Consider the following 18845-nt stretch of genomic DNA (forward strand, 5'->3'; position numbering starts at 1 on the left):
GACAGTCTCAGCTGGAGGGGATTCTGAGCTCGTGTAGTCCCATGCCTCATTTTACAGATGAGGAAACTGGCTCAGAGGGGCCAGGGAAGTTTCTAAAACCACACAGCAGGGTGGAGGTTGGGCTCAAACCAGCATCCAGGGCTCTGGTCTGGGTCTTTGGTTATGGTACCCAGCCAGCATTCCCATTGAAGTTTCTGTGATGGTGAGTGTGGCCAGATCAGGCTCCTGACAAATTCTTAATCTCCATCCCGAACTCCTGGATACCACTGGCCACTCGTTCAACTCCTGGCCAGGTTCTCTAACTTGGAGGCAGTAGTGAGCAACTGGTATCTGCTGTGTCGGCAGTTAACAGTTGGTGGAACAGTTGTCTGAATGCAAATCGACATCTGGAACTTCCTGAAGAGAGTGAAAGATCTGATAACCCCTGAGCATGTATGAGTGTGCCAGGGGTTATCAGGTGACAGGGAGCTAAATAGTGTGTCCCTCGGTGCGTTTGTAGGGGTACACATCGGGCCGCCATCTGCATCACTTCAAAACCACCAGCAGCTCCACAAGTCTCAGAAACCCACAGGGGTGACTGAGTCAGCATTGACTGGATGGCAGTGAATTTCACTTAGGGTGAATAATACTAACTTTCTGTTTACAGCAATGTCATGAACTTCCCCTTGAAATGTGTTGAAGCTGAAAAGTTGACAGATTTAAACAAAGTAGGTGCATTCTAACCTGGCAGAAGGGAGAACACCAAACATTGGAGTGAAAAAGACACGTGGCCAGGTGGCCTTTCCAAAAGGTCCTTGCCGGTGGTAACCTTTGACCGTTGCAGGGCTGTATTGATAGTCGGGTGTCTCCCCGTCAGGAGCGCCTGGCCCGACAGATACAACCCCCACTTGGGAGGCTTCTCTAGCTAGAGCCCAACCTGGATGGTCTGTGTTACTGAGCAAATTCTTCCCACCCGGGCTAGTTCGCTTAGGGGCCTGTTAAGGCAAGTGAGCCAGGGTCCCAGTTTCTGAGTCTGCTCGGTTTGTGCAGTTTGGGTATTTGTGGTTTATCGGGGCTGTGTTTCGCTGGGAATTTCTGGTCTCTGCTCCAGTGAGTGGCCTGCCACTCTTGCCCTCTGCAGCCTCTGGGAAGTCCACCCAAGGCTTTGGTCGTGGTATGGAGTGGAGAGGTGGCTGGTTATGACCAGCATGGAAACTGGGAGGAGGGGGCTACAGAAACAGGCAATAAAGGGCAGTCTGCCTTTTAGGACTTCTTGAAGATTTCTGGGGAGACTCTTCACCTCAAAGCTTTGCTGGCAGCCAAGGATGGCGAGCAAGGGGCCCTCGGCCTCCACGCCCCCCGAGAACTCCAGTGCAGGAGGACCCAGCGGGAGCAGCAATGGTGCTGGCGAGAGTGGAGGACAGGATAGCACCTTCGAGTGCAACATCTGCCTGGACACAGCCAAGGACGCTGTCATCAGCCTGTGCGGTCACCTCTTCTGGTCAGTACCCCTGCCACTGGCCCAGAGAACGTTCTGCTAGCTTTAGAAAGTTCAAGCCCTGAGCAGCTCTGATCAGAAGGCGTATGTTCACTTTTAGTTCAAATGTCTTCAGGCCCAAGAAGCAGGTCACCTAATTCTGGGTGAGCTGAGCACATTATGTCCCCACCCCCGGACTCCATATCCCTATCTCTAAAGCGCTGACTTCCTGTAGCCTCCTGGCTTTGCTGAGCCAGGAAATGGGATATAGTAGCTGTGAGTGGGCACTGGAGGCAGGCTGTCTCCTTGTGAGCCCGAAGTCTGCCCGTTCTTGACTGGGAGGTCTTGGCAAGATGCTTCATACCCCATGCCTCATTCCCAGCTGGAGTCATGAGCAATAAGTGACTGGGTATGTACAAGAGTAACTGCTGTGTTCACAGTGACCATGATTGCTACTAGATTCCACTTATGTCCAAATGAAAGGACACACTCGTGTCCCAGCCAGGATCAATGGTTACACATGACTCCTGGCTCTGAGAATCTGGGTAAATGGTTAAATTTCATGTTTCCTCTTGAGATTTTGAGCTGGTTTTCAAGGGTGGATTTGGTTAAAGAGGGGAGAGAGGCGAATGGTGTGTATGACCCCGGGACGCAGGGAGTTTAACTTGGCAACAGTGTAAAAGATAAATTTATTAATATGTGAATAGAAGGAGGCAGAGTTTTGCCTAATAATTATTTTTGTGTGTATTTGTGTTTTAACTTTATAGTTTGACTTGCGTGCAAGTTTATAGAGCAAATTGGCTTTCCACTCAACAGTTCATACCCCTTTTGACTGGTCACATCGGTTGCAGTCCCCACGAGCAGCCCTTTCCCACTTCCTTCCTGTGTGTCCTGTTGCTGTTCCTCCTCCTTTCCTGCCCCTTCCTACTTGCTGAGCTGTGCACCTGGCGAAGTGCTGCAGGAGTGCAGACCTGCCTGGCGTTACTGTTCACCTTAGCAGGCATCGGGCTGAGCTCACTTCCAGGCCTGAAGAGGAACTCTGTCAGACAAATGAGTCTGGTCTTTTTCCCCGTGATTTTGAGTTTTGTTCCACGTTTTCTCCCCCTCGACCCAGGACCCTCTATTGTGATCCTTTTCAAGGCAGTTGGTAGTGGTACGCCAGGCGCCATGTATTTTGTGGCCTCTGGGACATGGAGGTTGAGGTTCATGTGGTCCCTTAGTCCTCTGAACTGACTGTTTCCATGGATCTCCCATTGTCTTCACTCGTCTTTGCTTTGGGCTGGGAGAGTTGCTAGTAATTAATTTGCATGCAGAGACTGTTCGATCGACCTGTCTCAGAATCTGGAGCTCCTGAGATGGCATAAAGTCAGTACTTGGAATAAGTGACAAAGAACAAAGACAGGCAGGAACAGAGACTCCAAAAGGAAACCGGCACTTCCGGTCCTTGAGCCAATCTGCTGGCCTCTCTCCACCAGCTTCCTCGTCAATAAAATGGAGAGGATTGGACCCCTCTGGGTTAATGTGACCATTCAGTGGCATTAGCAAACAAAAAGCTATTGCGCCACAGGTTGGCCCATGTGAGGTGCTCAGTAAATGGGAGAAATCGCCACTGTTGTTATAACCCAGAGAGTTCCATGAGCATCTTACTGTCACCTCCACTTGGTGGACAGCCTGTGGGGGAATTTGCCAGTGGACACCTCCCATGGTTTCGGGTGCGCTCAGCTCATCTTACAATGGCGGTGAAAGTTTAATGTTGGAGCCAGATGTGAGGCGCCTGTTCTGTCCAAGGAAACTGTATCTGATTTGTGACGCTCAGCTTCTATGGAAAGGAAGCATCCTCTGAGTCTAAATTTCACTCAGCTCCAAAAGATGTATGTTGTGAGAGGGTACAGAAGCCATGCTACATCTTCCAGTGCCCTAGATGAGTAATTACACATCTTTCCAATCTGTGTCATTTGTTGGATGCAGTGCTGGGTGATAGAAAGTGAACTAACTGGAAGCTAAAAATACTGAGAAAATGGGTAGCATTTTCTGTGGTGTAAACTCAACCAAAGTTGGCCAAGTAGCACCCCCATCATTGCCATGACTTAAGGACAGCCCTTTTTCTCCAGGCTGAGGGCAGTGGAACTGGACAGCCTGCTCGGCCACATCCTCTGTGAGCCCGAGGAGGGGTGCGGCTCCAGGGGCCCGAGAGTAAAGTGGCACGTGCACGCCTGAGAACACCCCCGCCCGCGCGTGTTTCCTGTACGGAGGGTCCCTAGTTTTACGGCATTCCTTCAGAGGCTATAATCCTCCCCGCAGCCGGATCTGAGATGGTGGTCTAGGGGTCCCTGGTATAGTGGGATCCCAGGGATGGAGACTGGAATCTTGGCTCCATTGCCTTACTTTATCTGTGATTTCTGTTCAGTTTTGCTTTTCACACTTGTAATTTCTGACACCCCAGTATTCCCAAGAGCCTTCGTGAGGGGGCTCCAGGAGAGGGACTGACTCCCCAAGGTGGGTCTACAGTACTCCACAGTTTCACCCTGTTGCCCATTTGGCTGCCCTGACCGTATCACCATCAGTGTTTCTGCTAACAAAAGCACTTTTCTTTTCCCCCCTCTTTCTCCTGGATGACTGGTTGCCCTGGGGACTCTTGACAGTTGGCCATGTTTACATCAGGTAAGATGGATTTTATTTTACTTTGTCTTTCATCAGCTAGGGTTGCACAATTCACCCTGAGTCTCAGGAGGCTGCTGTCAGAAGCTGCAATCTCCCTTGCTTGTGGGCTCATTTGCTTGCTTACCCTTCCACCCTCGTTACACATCTGCCACTGACAGGCACTTGATGAAAGACGGGGGCCAACGTGTTATCCTAGAGCAGTGGTTCTCAACCTTCCTGGTGCGCGACCCCTTCATACAGTTCCTCATGTGGTGGTGACCCCCCTACCATACAGTTATTTTCGTTGCTATTTCATAACTAATTTTGCTACTGTTATAAATTGGGCAACCCCGTGAAAGAGTTGTTCAGCCCCCAAAGGGGTCACGACCTACAGGTTGAGAACCACTGTCCTAGAGAGTCCTGACACTGCCTCCTGTGTGGCTTTGCAAGCCACCACCTCTAGGTCTCAGTTCCTTATTTGTAAATTGTTTTGGGTTTGATGCTATTTTAGGTCCTTTCTGTTTGTGAGGTTTTGCCTCCCTAAAAACCATCTAGTATCATCTCGTACCCCTTAAAGATTTTTAAAATGTTAGGAGAGAGACATTTTGGTGTTAATTTAAATTTTGGGGGGGTAAAGCAAGTCTGTTTTCCCAGTTTAGATCACTATGCAGTCCAGTTTTGTTGTTTTCCTCCAAGAACCAGACACCTGCTTGGTGATACCCAACTGGGCCTGGCTGGAGCCAGCAGCAGAGGCGCACACTGGAGTGGCTTGGGAGGCGTGTTAGGGAAGACAGTGGTTCTGGACCTCTAGAGTCTCAGCATCGAGTTGAGAAAGAAGGGCAACAGGGAGGCCCTTCTGTGCATTCCAGGGCTGCACGTTTCGGCCCAAACAGAGCCCGAGGGCCTGGTGGAACTGTGAGGTTATGAAGCACATGCCAGCCTGGAGGTTATGAAGTACACATAGCACGTAGATTTTGGGCACATCAATTATAAGACAGAACAAGTGGGGAGTATAAAACCACTGTATCTTGCCAACTCCCTTCTGAAGTTCTAGATTCATGCTTATAAGCCTCAGATCACTGAATCTAAAGGTGTAATTTATGTTCTAAGATAAATGTTGACACATACATTTATTTGGACTCCCTGGTGGTACATTTAAGCACTTGACTACTATCTAAAAGGCTGGTGGTTCGAACCCACCCAGAGGTGCCTTGGGAGGCAGGCCAGGCCATCTGATTTGAAAACTGTGCATCAGTTCTGTTCTGTATTCCTGGGGTTGACATGAGCCAGGCAGTGTCTAACATCAACAGCATGCTTATGTGTTGCATTACTAGGTGCTGTCAGTTTGATGTGATTCACAACAACCTATGTCCAACAGAATGAGCTGTGGCCAGGTCCTGTGTCATCCTCACAGTTGCTCTTGTGTTTGAACACGTGTTAAAGCCACCATGTCAAGCCATCTTGTTGAGGTGTTCTTCTTTTTCACGGATCCCTCTACTTTACCAAGTGTGATGTCCTTCTCCAGGGACTTGTCATGTCTATCTAAATAAAGAGAGACAGAGATACATAGATATAACACGCCCCTGGAGAATAGATATAACATAAATAATTATTCCCTGTCTATGAAGACATACTTTGTTGTTAGGTGCCATTGAGTTGATTGGGACTCATAACAAAGCACACTGCCCTATAGTGGTTCCTGGTTGTGACAAAGCACACTGCCCTAAAGTGTTTCCTGGTTGGTAATCTTAAATGGCAAATAGCCATTTCTTTGTCTTGTGTAGCTAGTGCGTGTGCACAACCCTTTTTGTTAGCAGTTGAGTGCTTTCCCATTAACACTGGTAAAGCGGGGCAAAAGCGGGACACCATCAATAAAACTCATATCCTGACGAAATAGCCACATGGCAGCTGAAAACCATCTACCCTAGCTTGTTGTGCATTCTTTCCAAAAATCGGGACTTTTTTAAAGCGCCGTGGACGTGGGAAAAATTGTTAGAAATCAGACGTCTGGTCACCTTACTTTAGGGCACTTTTATAAAGCCATTGTAGATGATAAATGTTACTGTTTTTGTTTTTAAGAAATTTAAAATGTTATAAAAGTAACTAGTGGAAGGACTTAGAAAACCCAGCACAGGACTCTGGGGTTTTTAGTATATATTTTGGGGGGATGGTTTTGATATCGAAAGAAAGAGTTAAGTGCAAAAATCAGTGAAAGTACATAAAAAACCAGCAAGCGTAAGAGGATGACCAAGGTTTATCCTTTAGTACCTAGTAAATCTCCAGTGAGATCACAGGAAGGAGAAAATGACTACTCAGATAGCACAGTGGGTCCATTGGCAAAGGTAGGGATTTCAAGTTCATTGTGCCTGCGTTAGCATCCTACATAGACCCAGGCCAGGGCTTTCAGAGCCCTGCTATTGCTTCAGGGCTGTGTTCTTCTGCTACATTGTGGGGCGCCCCTAGGGAGAAACAAAGCTTGGGGAAGGCTGTTTAATTGTGGTGGTATTTAAAGGCAATTTTGATTTCCGTACTTGTAAATAGTGAGTGCTAGGAGTGGGAATTGTAGAGAAGCGCTTCGTTGAGGTATTCCGGTCCTGATGGTGTTTGTTAGTTTGAGTCCCTGGCCCTCTTCTCACCAGCTGTGTTCACCTAGCCTTCATCTCATTGACCTTGTGCCGTTCATGTGTATTATTACTCTTTTGCTTGCAGTGGTTGGAGACCAGACCTAACCGACAGGTGTGCCCGGTTTGCAAGGCCGGCATCAGTCGAGACAAGGTCATCCCACTCTACGGCCGGGGCAGCACTGGGCAGCAAGACCCCAGGTGAGGGCTGGGAGCACCTTTCACACTCACTCCTCCCCTTGGACATGAATTCCCTTCTGCTGAATAACCTCTTCTACCAAACACTGAGTTCTGAGTCAGCCAGATGCCAGATGGGACTCTGCCGGGGTGGGGAGCCACTTTTTGGCCTGTAATAAATAGATAGCCACTGAGAATGCCCTGGGGGCAGGCACTCTGCTGGCCCTGTTTGCCAGCCATGCAAAAGACCTCACAGTTGTTAGTGGGCAAAGAAAGTGCCGTGAAGGGCAGCCTGGCAAACAGCATATCCGGGGAGCAGGAGAGTCCAGGGAGCAGGATTGCTGCACCGGTGAAGGAGGTATACAAAATGCCAGCAGAAGGGCTAGAGCAGCGGTTCTCAACCTGTGGGTCGTGACCCCTTTGGGGATCGAACGGCCCTTTCACAGGAGTCGCCCGATTCATAACAGTAGTGAAATGACAGTGATGAAGTAGCATTGAAAGTAATTTTATGGTTGGGGGTCACCACAACATGAGGAATTGTATTAAAAGGTTGTGGCATGAGGAAGGTTGAGAACCACTGGGCTGGGGCTTTGGGAGACATGGAAGCTTGGGATTTCTAGCAGTGGAGGTATGAGTGGATCGAGCCTTCTGTAAACACAAGTGCAGAGTATTTTTCATGGTTTGGTGCCCGCCAACCTCTCCAGCATCTTACCTTCCCCCACCTCATCCCAGCTTTTACCCCCTGTACCACCATGTTGGACTTCTTAGAGACACTTACCTTTCACACTGATGAGCCTTTGTATCTGCTTTTTCCTGTCTCTCCCATCTCCTCCTCTCTCCTCTCTCCTCTGCTTCAGTTGCTGTCACCTAGGTTCCCACCACACTGCTGTCATACCACGACTAAAGAAATCCTTCTCCACGCTGTACCATTTGCTGTATCCCCCTGAACCACGGACACCTCAAGAGTAGAGTCTGTGTGTATTGTCTTACTTGGCAGTGCACCAAGCCCCCAACCCAATATCTGTGGGATGCATGATGGGAGGCGTGTTTGTCCAAGTACCGCAGGAGGTAAAACTAAAGTTAGAGAAACCCTCAATCTCAGCCCTGCCCTCTATTTAGTTTGGATTTGGGGTGTCCGGCATCTTTGTCTATGTTTTCCTGTATCATACAGAACCAGAAAAGGTCTCCTTAGCCAACTGGGGTCAGGCTCTCTGGGAACAGCGTCAACTGCAGCACAGTCTGATAAACATTTCTTAACAAGCCGATTTTCTCTCCAATTGAGAAGAACACTTGCAGCCAGAACGAGAGTTAGCATCTGGTTTAATCCAACTTCAATTTGTATGGACAAAGTGCTGGCTAGGAACGGGCGGTGTGGCCAAAGAGAGACTAAGCTGGTGGTGAAAAACCCCCCAGTCCGTTCACGTAGCCGCTCAAAGCAGATTCAGTTAATCTTATTTTATGTCATTTCTGTTTCAGAGAGAAGACGCCTCCGCGTCCTCAGGGACAGAGGCCAGAGCCGGAGAACAGAGGGGTGAGGAACATTATAGGAGCAGCTTTTAGAAATGAGCCTACGGCTTTAGAAATTTCCTTCTAGATTGTACAGTTTTTCTCCCTGATTAGAAAAGTAAACCAGAATTTATAAAATACCGTAAGGAAAAGCAAGGGGTTGGGCAGAAATCACTTCTAATCACAGTCTCCAGAAATGGTTTGATCTAGTTTCTTCTTCTCCATTGGTCTATAATCATGATTCCCAAACCAAGCCCACTGCCATTGCCAAGTGACTTCCAATGCAGAGCAACTCTATAGGACAGAGTTCTCTGCCTCCGAGGGTTTCCAAGGCTGTCAACCTTTTCAGAAGCAGACTGCCACATCTTTTGTTCAGAGTGACTAGTGGGTTTGAACTGCCTACCTTTTGGTTCACCGACCATGAACCAAAACAGACTCATTGCCATCAAGTCAATACTGACTCCTAGTGAACCTGTCCGACAGGGTAGGACAGCCCTGTAGGTTTCTGAGACTGTAACTCTATGGGAGTAGAAAGTCCTGCCCCCCACCAGGCACCTTATAATTTGGGGTAGGCACATACAGATTTTATTATAGATCTATTTGTATGTTTCTAAGTAGTATTTGGCTCCTGCTTTTTTAACCCCTCTTAAAAATTACATTTTACTCCAAAAGTATGTATTCAGTGCCTTCTGCGTGCTGGGTGTTGCTCTAGCAGAGTCCTGTCCTCCTGCTGTTTCCATCCTCCAGGAGAAGACTTGGACCGATACACCTGAGATTTTACGTCTGTCGCTAATGCTGTTTAATGACTGTTTGGTGTTTGGTTATACAGACAATATAATTTATTTAATCCGTAGTTGGACACTTAGCTATTTTCTTTCTTAATATATAGATATAGATATTTGCTATTTCAAAGATGCTCGTGAACTTATAGATAAATCTTTAAACAGATCCATAATTATTTTATTAGGATAAATTAATAGAATTATAATGACTAGATCAGAAATTCCTTCCCTTACTATTAGGGTTCTTATTTGTTTCACCTCATTAATCACGTTAGATTTACTTATATTTATTTGTATATTTAAAATCGTGTGGTACATGAAAGTCAAGATAGATAACCCTTCAGAAATAGTTACAGAAGTAATGGTTTCCTATGGGTACAGGAAAGGAGGGGGACAGGGGAATAGGGAGCTGATAGCATTGCCGGTTTGCACAAGGCTGTGAATGACAGTGGGAACCCAAGATTCATTTGTGAGAACTACATAGGAAACAAGCCTCTGGTGAACTCCCTCTGTCCACAATTGACAGATGGGGGAAAGGGGTTACTAGACAGAGCACATTGGATAGATGAGGATAGAAGATCAGGGGCACAAATCTGGCTTGAAAAGTTGAAACTTTGTCAGTTGATTCCCCCTCTGATGCATGCTGGACCTGATCTAGTTTTCAACATTTTCTGTATTTTTGTTTGTTCCTATTTGAGTGTATTTCAGAGGTGTTATGTCATTGAAAGTCACACTCTTGAACTTGTGTTATATGTTGTTCTGTTTTTCGGTATATGCAATTCACAATTGATGAACCTATAGGAACAACAGGTAGAATATTTGGGCATGGTGGGGGAATGGGAAGACAGGGAGATGATGTCAAGGAGTCCAGAAAGAAAAGGAATGTTTGGAAATTGATTGTGGTAGCAATTGTTTAATATTACTTGATGTGATGTATGTGTTTTTAAAAAAATCGTTTTATTGGAGGCTTATAACATCCCATACATCAATGGTATCAAGCATATTTGTACATATGTTGCCATTATCATTTCTGAAACATTTTCTACTTGAGCCCTTAGTATAAACTCCTCTCTACTCCCACCCTCATGAATCCTTGATCAATTATATATTGTTATTATTATTGCTTATCGTATACTGTCCATTGTCTCCCTTCATCCACAGTTCTGTTACTCGTCCCCTTCGGGCTATATATTCAACCTTGTGATGGGTTCCCTCTTTCTCCCCCTTCCTCAACTGCCACCACCCCCCTCCCCCCATGATATCGCGACAATGATATATGTGTTAACTCCCAATTAATAATAAGTTTTTTAAAAAGAAAGAAAGACGGGAGCAGAGCCAACAAAGTACGTCTTTCCCTAGAGCTTATGATTGGAATTCGTACTTCTACCCTCCTAAACTGAGAAAGAATGAATTTCTGTTTTCGTTAAAGCCAAAAATAAATAAATACATAATGAGCATTTAAAAAATTGCACACTCAAATCTGACTTTAGTTTTAAAAGTAAAGTACTGACTGCCAAAATTCAGCTCTTCCATGTTCTCTTCATTTGGCATGCTTTACATACATATTTTTGGTGCAAGTAATCCCCTCATCATTGTGAGGTGATTTGAATGCAAGTCAAGTACCTCTTTTTTTAAAGCTTTAAAAAAATATCAATACCCCCCCCCAAAAAATTATCAATATCTTTATAAATACTACCTTTGTCTTTTGGTGTGGGAAACATTACATGTAAACTTACGTAGTTTAGCATTCATATTACTAACGATACAACGCTAAACCAAAAGACAGAAATGGTTCTGATTCCCGCTTGTCCTAACTTGACTCATTGTCAATCAGGGACCGCCAGCAGTCATCCCTGTTCTGTTGTGTGGCTTTTCAGCTTTGTGCTGTAAGTATTTCCCACGATGCTCTCTAGTGTCCTCGTGACCATGTGTAAAGGCTGCTGTTTGACCCATCAAGCAGCCAGCCCTGGGGGCACTGTTGGATAAGCATTGGCCTGCTTACACCTCGGCCGTTCCGGGGAGAAAGATCCGGCTGCCTGGGCCAGTAAAGAGACAGCCTGGGAAACCCTCCGAGGTCACTCTGAGTTGACTGGATGGCGGTGGGTTTTGAGTTGTTACTCATTCTGTTGAATTTGGATACATTTGTTTAGGTTTTCCTTATCAAAGAACTTTTCGGCTGCTTCCAATTTTTGCTGTTATAAGTAATGCTACAATGACATATTTGTATATATTACTTTTTTACTTAAAGTATGGCATTTCCTTAGGATTCCTAAGAATAAGATTATTGAATCAGGGATCTTGATAGAAATTGAGATTGTCTTCAGATTATCCTTAACAATAATCTCAGGGAACATTATTGAATGGCTAATATAAATGAGAACTACTGATTAAGAGCTTTATACGCATGAGCTCGTTAAACCTCACATTGACCTGTTAAAGGAAGAGGGAACTCAAGCAGTCTCAGAGAGGTGAAGGGATTTGGTCAAGGACACACAGGTCTGATCCTCGTGACAAGTCCCTGCTCCTGACTCCAGTGCAGCGCCACTTGAACCCTTTGCAGGCTGCGGCTTCCCTTGGGGCTTTTAGCTTCTGAGGTGCCAGGAAGCCCGAGGCCCCGGACTTGATGGTGGTCGCGCACAACTCTAGGGGGGCTAACACCCACTGCCCCCAGTGAGGCTGTTTATTAGGAACAAGAACCCACCGGGTATGAGAATGGGGACTGTCTGGAAAGGGAAGCCAGTGCTCAGGCTCCTGATGAAACAATTGCACCTTCCTGGGTAAGCGGCCTTGGTCCCAGGAGCCCTCCGCCTCCCTCGTGCCAGGTCTGAGCAAGAGGCATTTCTGCACTGAGAGAAGGAAGCCAGTTGCTTTCTCTCTAAGTTTGCCTTCTTCTAAAGTCAGCTGTTTAAAGCTTATCGGTAGTGCCACCCAGCAAGAAGGTTGAAGGTAGGCGTCAGGTTGCTCAGTGAGGGCCAGGGAGTGGCCACTTTTGTGTCTTGCATCAGATTCACAAATGCAGGTCACTCCGTCCTCTGTGAAGAGCAGTTGCTCAGTCATTTTTTTTCTTGTTCTTACTTTTTAATCCTTTTCTCTAAGGTTCTAGGCAGGGGGAAGAGGAATTTTGGGTACAGTGTGCACAGTAGTTAAGATCATGGGTTTAGATTAGATTGACCTAGTTTTCGATATAAACTCCACCCTAGCTATGCAAATGTAGTCAAGTTATTTCACTTCTCTGAGCCCCAGTTTTAGGAGCCTTGGTGGTGCAATCTAGTTAATGAGCTTGGCTGCTAACCAAAAGGTTGGCAGTTAGAACCCACCAGCCACTCCACAGGCGAGAGATGTGGCAATCTGCTTCTGTAAAAGTTACAGCCTCGGAAATCCTCCCGGGAAGTTTGGCCCTGTCCTACAGGGGAGCTGTGAGTCACTCAGAATCAGCTTGGCCCGCGGTAGGTGTCGGTGGGTGTGGTGTGGTGTGGTGTGGTGTGTGATTGGTAGGCCCAGTTTGGTGAGCTGTAAAATGCTTATGATGCAAATGTAGAAATTAAATGCTATTTGCATACCCTGGTGCTTAGCCTGGCACCTAGCACACAGTTGGTGCTTTCAACATGGCAATTGCTTTCTCACAACATTATTGATCCCTGCTGAGTCTTCTCACATGATCGCTGGTGCGGTGCTGAGAAGCAGAGATGAGGGCGAGGGGGATAGGCCAGGCTGCTGGCGGTGGTGGTTTAGAGGGCGGAGGGTGTCAGATGGCAAGTGAACAAGGAGAACCCCCAACTTTCTACCCCAGCCATTTCTGCCCTATTTGTAATCCGGGAGAAAATTAAAAGGTCAAGTGCCCTGTAAGCTTTCAAAATAATTTATAATCATATTACAAGACATTTTTGAGGGAGAAAAGCATGCATAGCTTATCTGCATATCTACATATTATGTATTTCTGATAGTGGTTCCATCTACTCCCTGATTGTCATGACTTGTGCCCATGGTAGCCACATGCCGACACTTTGTCATGCACTGTGACCATGGTGTGTCCACATACCGACATATTGTCATGACTTGGGAGTGTGGTGTTCAAACAATTTTGTCTGGGATCTTTGTGAAAGCAGTTTTTCTGTGCTCCTGCGTGGTTTGACCACACTGGTCCCGGGAGAGTGAAACATGCTGAGGGCACCAGGCCAGGCTGCTGACAGGTGGTTTTGAGGGGACGGTGTGAGGTGTGTGTGTGCGACTTTTTCTACCGCAGTCATTTCTCAAGATTTTGATCTGGACTTTCATTGTGTGCTAATGAGGGTTCTACTTTTTTGCTGTTACAGATACTATGTAGTTTGTTTTGAAATTCCCCTGTAATTGGGCTTTTTGCCAATTTTTTTTTGCTGATATAAAACATGTAGAAACCTTTGCTGGGTAGTGTGAGACACTGGGGGGGAAAACACCTCAAGATCTAAGAACCTTGCCATCTTGGGCTGGCTCTGACCCGCTTTGGCTCACCTACAGCTCTTGAGCTGTGACCTAGGGCTGAAAGGGCAGAGGGGGGGCCTCCAGCATTGTGCTTTGGGATCTTGGCTGGGGGTGCGGGCTATGTGTGTGGGGGGCTGGGGGCTGTGCCTCCAGGAAACCGCCGGCGGGGCAGGCAGGGCCCTGGGCGCAGTGCGGGGCGCAGTGCGGGTGCGTGTGAGCAGCAGCGCGGGAGGAGGCTGCGTGCTCCTCTCCTCACGTGCGTCTCTTCCCCACAGGGGTTTCCAGGCTTTGGATTTGGAGATGGGGGCTTCCAGATGTCTTTTGGAATCGGGGCGTTTCCCTTCGGGATATTCGCCACAGCGTTTAACATAAACGATGGGCGACCTCCTCCAGGTAAGGCTCTGTCTCCTGGAGGAACCAGGAGGGCTCCTCTCATGCTGCTTGAAGCCTCTTTGGGATTTGGTGTTATGTAAGTTAGAGATACTTGTCACTCGGCAGATAATCAGGCTTTCCTTCAACTGTGCTGAACTCTTCATGGGGCAGCTGAGGGAGCACCGCGCCGTTCACGGAGCGCTCTGGCAGCCATTTTATAGCTGGAAACTGCCCAGTCATGTGTGCCAAGGTGCCCCCCATGTCCATAAAATGGAAAATTATACATGCCACCCAGCTGGGGAACAGTTTAGTTCTTAGTCCTCTACACCCTCCTCTTCGCCTCTGCCCTTCCCCCTTGGGCATTTGGGGTATGGAGAGGCAAGACAATCTGTAAGGAGTCAGGACTTCTCCGGCGCCAGGTCCGAGCCTCAGTCAGGATCACCTCAGACTCAAACTCCCTACCTACCATGAGTCCATTCCAACTCCGAGGGCCGACAGGGTGGAGTAAAAGGCTTCCTGTTGGTTTCCGAGGCTGCAAATCTGTACGAAAACAGAAAGCCTCATCTATCTCCCAAGGAGCGACTAAGCGATTTGAACTGCCAACATTGCGGTTAGCAGCCCAACACCGAACCCGTTATGCCATAAGGGCCCCTTAAAGGCAGGACAGGGCCCTCTAAATGATAGCTGTTCTCAAAACAGAAGAGTAGAAACTCGAGTTTTTGCCCCAGTTCTGCCTCTAGCTTGATTGGAAAGACAAGGCCCTTGGCTTGTCTGAGCCACAGTTCTCTCCTCTCTTCTGGAAAAGGAGAGTGCTGCCTGCCTCAGAGAGCCCCCACCCACCCCACCCCCACCCCCAGCCCAACAGGGTCAGAACCTAGTCACTCTGTGACTTGGAGACCAAGTTGACCTGGGAGAGGCTGAGAGCACAGTTGTGGGGGCTCTGCTACAACCCTGTGATCACCCCATACTCCTGGCTCAGTATCCCATGTGCACAGTGGGAGTAATGCCCCATCAAGTAATGCGGTGTGCCAAGCACAACATAGATAATATAACAGTAGCTTTTCTTCAAGAGCTTTCAGTATTTGGATTTAGGAACATTTTTCAGTCTGCAGGATTCTGTTGTAAAGAGGTGAATGACCCCTTAGCCTTGACTTGACCCCCCTTTCTCTCTTCTTGCTCGCCAGCTGTCCCCGGGACTCCCCAGTACGTGGACGAACAGTTCCTGTCACGCCTCTTCCTGTTTGTGGCCCTGGTGATCATGTTCTGGCTCCTGATTGCCTAAGGCTGGGCTGCTGGCTTGTATCCACAGCTGGGCCTCTGAACTGGTGACACGCCATCCCTATTCTTGGTGTATGGCTTCCTTCCTAATCTGGACTCCTCAAATCCGTGGGGCCAGTAACACCTCAAGGAGTCTTGTTTCTCCTTCAGAGCTTTGGGACTCAGGACCAGTTGGTGACTGTGTCAACACCCTGCTATAGTCTCAGGCCTTGGCATTGGTTGGTCCGCTTGCACGGGTGACACCATGATTTCTTGAGCTGCCAGCTCAGCAGGCCCTGGCTCTGCACAGACAAGAGAGGACCATCCACCCGAGGCTGCTATTACAGAACAGAGGGTACTTAGGGAGACTGTCTTTCGTCTCTGTAAATACCCTGTGGTGAGTGGGCTCTGAAGCCAGTGGGACTCCACATCCCAGCGCTGCCTTGCCCTCTCCTCCCTCTTCAGCAGAATGGCAGGCATTTGCTCTCCCATAAAGTTCCTCATTGCCGCAGCCAAACTTGGAATTTGTCCCTGCACTTGGTGGATTCTCCAGAGACCTGAAAATCTCCTATTGGCTCTGGGCCTGCGCTCTGTGTCCGTGACCCCAGAGAGCAGCTGGTTTCCTGGTGTAGATTACCCCGTGAGACAAGTGGCTTCCCTCACAGATTTCCATCAGCTTCTCCCCAAAGCTGTGCACATGAGCCTCTGCCAGCAAGCGCGCCACTTGGGCCACTGCCGAAACCGAGACTGAGTGCTGTGCCAGGCGAGCGGGCACAAGCTCTAGCAGGATGTGTAGTGCTGATGCAGGAGCTGCTGATCCAGCCCTGAGCTCAGTGCCTCGCTCCCAAGACCCACCCACGGGACGTTAGGAGGGCCGCATCTCGTCCACCTGACTGCGTGTTGAAGACCACACTTCCAAGCCCTTTAGGATGAAGAGGCCCGATTGTGGAACAGCTTGATGAATTCCCCCTCAAACTCCTTGGGAAGCACGCATCCCCAGCACAGGCAGCCCTACCGATTGGTTGCCCGGAAATGGAGCCTGGGGAGCCTCTGATGACAATACGATGTGGTCTTCCTTCATTTGGAGTCCAGGGAAAATGATTCTTCTAAGGCCTTGATGTGCTTTTTAATTTCATAAGCTTCCTTCTCCCCCAAATTTGGCTGAGGGCATGTGGTGCGAAGCCAGGAGGACCTTTCACCTGGTGGAAGGACCACTGTCTGTGGGGGCATTGCTCTCTCTTTGCCAGCCCAGGCCATTCCTGCCTCACCCTAGCAGTAGCCAAAAGTGGCAGGAAGCCTCAGGATGGCACTGTATAATTCAGGGAGGAGCTTTCTCCCCACTCCACAGCCCACCCTCTCCCCATGCATCTATCAATACCACAATCCAGTGTTCAAACAGAATAAATGCAAGTATTGAGTAGGTGGTTCGATTGCCGAAACCATTATGTAGGAACAAGCTACCAGCTTTATTGGGTGCCTGACGGATTTTAAACATTCTCAGGGTACCTGCTTGAGTGCCCTTTTTATTACTTTCATTAGTCCCAAAGTTGAGAAGGAGCCCCTGGAGATTCTCAGTTCTAGACTGGGTGTTCCCCTGATACAGTGGTCCCACCTAGTGGCTGGAAAGGGGACTTCAGTTGGATGGACCCAACAAATGGGGTTATAGAAGAAGAAAGGTGAAGTTGCGGGTTGGGAGAGGAATTATTTGGACTCTATTGAAATAGAGTGAGCCCAGGAGAACGCCACCAGGAAAGGTGTCCTAGGAACCTGCTAGCAAAGCCAGGTTAGCCGTATAGGACCCTACCCCCTTTCAGAAAATGAGCAGGAGAGACCTGGGACTGCTGGCCCAGCCCCAGTGGGGAGCCCCCATCCTACCGCCCTTCAGGCTTACCACCTTTCCCTCTGCCACGGCAGTTTTCCCTCCCTTGGTGTTTTCTGTGTTCCCACCCCACCCCTCGCCATCCAGTGGACTAGGACCAGGTCCTGGCCACAGACAAATTGACCTGTCACTATTTTTCACTATTGTGAAAGTGGTTTGATTTAGAATTAAACAAATGGTTTTCTATCATGACGAGCTGTGGACTTCTTATCTGTGTCGCGGGGAGTGTCATGTGGCTCTGGCTTCTGGGAAGCATTGGTGAGTCCTCGGTCAGGCTACCGCACACAGCTGCGGACAACAAAAGGGGACAATTTGACTGGCTTTAGAGAAGCCCTGGAACACGAACCAGACTGGGAAAATGGCAGGTGAAGCCCTGCTAGACATTTGATATCCCTCTTAAAACACAAGAGCAACATAATATGTTGCATAGCAACCAGATCTCTGACTGGCTGAATCCATAGCACCGGTGTCCCACTCCAAGAGCCCACGCTCTGTGGACCTGGCCGTAGTCCGGGGAGGCCCTAGACAAGGTTTACTGTGCCTCTTCCGGGTCACCCACTCGAGACCCTCAGTCTGTGCTTTATCCCATTTTGGTTGGCATTGTGTTTTACCCACATGCTTTAGATTTGGGCTCTGTTCTGACTTTGCTTTCTTGGCCATAACTGAACTGGTTTGAACCTGTTTGAAGTCCTGCCAAGGTGTGGTGTGTGTGGCCTGACTGGCAGCCCAGGTCCCGACCAATGTATAGAATCCTAAACTTGCCTGTGACAGAGCCTTGGGGACAATTGTACCTTATTTGATTGCAGCATCTCCGTTTTCAGGAGTATGGCAGGTGAGTTCCAACTGAGCCCTCCCCTAGAATGGAGCCAGGATCATGCCTCTGGAAAGGAGCTTCTGTCTCTCCCTCTCGGACTTGGACCTGATCGTTGAATAGAGTCAAGGTAGAGTGGGAAGTCCTTGTCCTCAGAAATTCTGGAGCCAACTAGACGGGAACTAAGAAAACTTCCACTGGCCAATGGGCCAGTAAGGCCTCGAAATCCCCATCCCTCAGCCTTAGTGGCCATCTACCCACACCCTGTCTTCATGTTAGTACCACCCACATACTGCTGCTTTTGCTGCCCTGGATATTTTGACGCAAATCTCAGTCATATGTCTTCTCTAAGTATTTCAATGTGCATCACAAGGATTTGTCAAACATAATCAAAAAAATTTTTTTTACATATCTTAATAATATAAGGAGCCATGGTGGTGTAGTGGGCAATGCATTGAGCTGCCAACCCCAAGATCAGGGGTTTGAACTCACCATCTGCTCTGCAGAAGAAAGACGAGGCTGTCTACCCCCATACCTTTTTAAAGTCTTGGAAACGCATAGGGGCAATTCTTCTCCATCCTATAGGATAGCTATGAGTTGGAACCAACTTGATGGCAGTGTGTTTTTGAGGAACAGTAATATACCTAATCCTTGTTAAATGGTCCTGGTTGACTCGTAATCTCTTGGTGCAGTTTTTTTTTAAGTTGATTCAGATCAAATTCATGCATTGGTATTGCTCAAGTTTCTTCATGTGTAGGTTGTTCTTCCGTCTCTCTTCTTTTCCTTGAAGTTTTTTGCTTAAGGTGTCCAGGTAATTCTTCTTGTTGAGTTTTCCACAGCCTCATTTTTGCTATTGGTGAATCATAATGTTATTTCACAGGCTACT

The 18845-nt window shown here is 47.9% G+C and overlaps 1 protein-coding gene across 3 annotated transcripts in view; it reads left to right on the forward strand.

Annotated features, from left to right (window-relative positions):
- RNF185 (ring finger protein 185) overlaps positions 1 to 17340 on the forward strand; it is a 50986-nt gene extending 33646 nt beyond the window's left edge. For all 3 annotated transcript variants that reach the window (XM_004716715.2, XM_045289614.1, XM_045289613.1), the window contains 6 exons: positions 1247 to 1480; positions 4099 to 4117; positions 6806 to 6918; positions 8371 to 8425; positions 13916 to 14033; positions 15197 to 17340. In XM_004716715.2, the coding sequence (XP_004716772.1) occupies positions 1305 to 1480; positions 4099 to 4117; positions 6806 to 6918; positions 8371 to 8425; positions 13916 to 14033; positions 15197 to 15294 (579 nt within the window). In that variant the 5' untranslated portion in view covers positions 1247 to 1304 and the 3' untranslated portion in view covers positions 15295 to 17340. The remainder of the gene's footprint in view (positions 1 to 1246; positions 1481 to 4098; positions 4118 to 6805; positions 6919 to 8370; positions 8426 to 13915; positions 14034 to 15196) is intronic.
- Positions 17341 to 18845: the final 1505 nt, after the last annotated feature.

Source organism: Echinops telfairi, unplaced genomic scaffold (assembly GCF_000313985.2).
Source record: "Echinops telfairi isolate 266 unplaced genomic scaffold, ASM31398v2 ScPeMD7_29;HRSCAF=101, whole genome shotgun sequence".
In the NCBI taxonomy this organism is placed as follows: domain Eukaryota; kingdom Metazoa; phylum Chordata; class Mammalia; order Afrosoricida; family Tenrecidae; genus Echinops; species Echinops telfairi.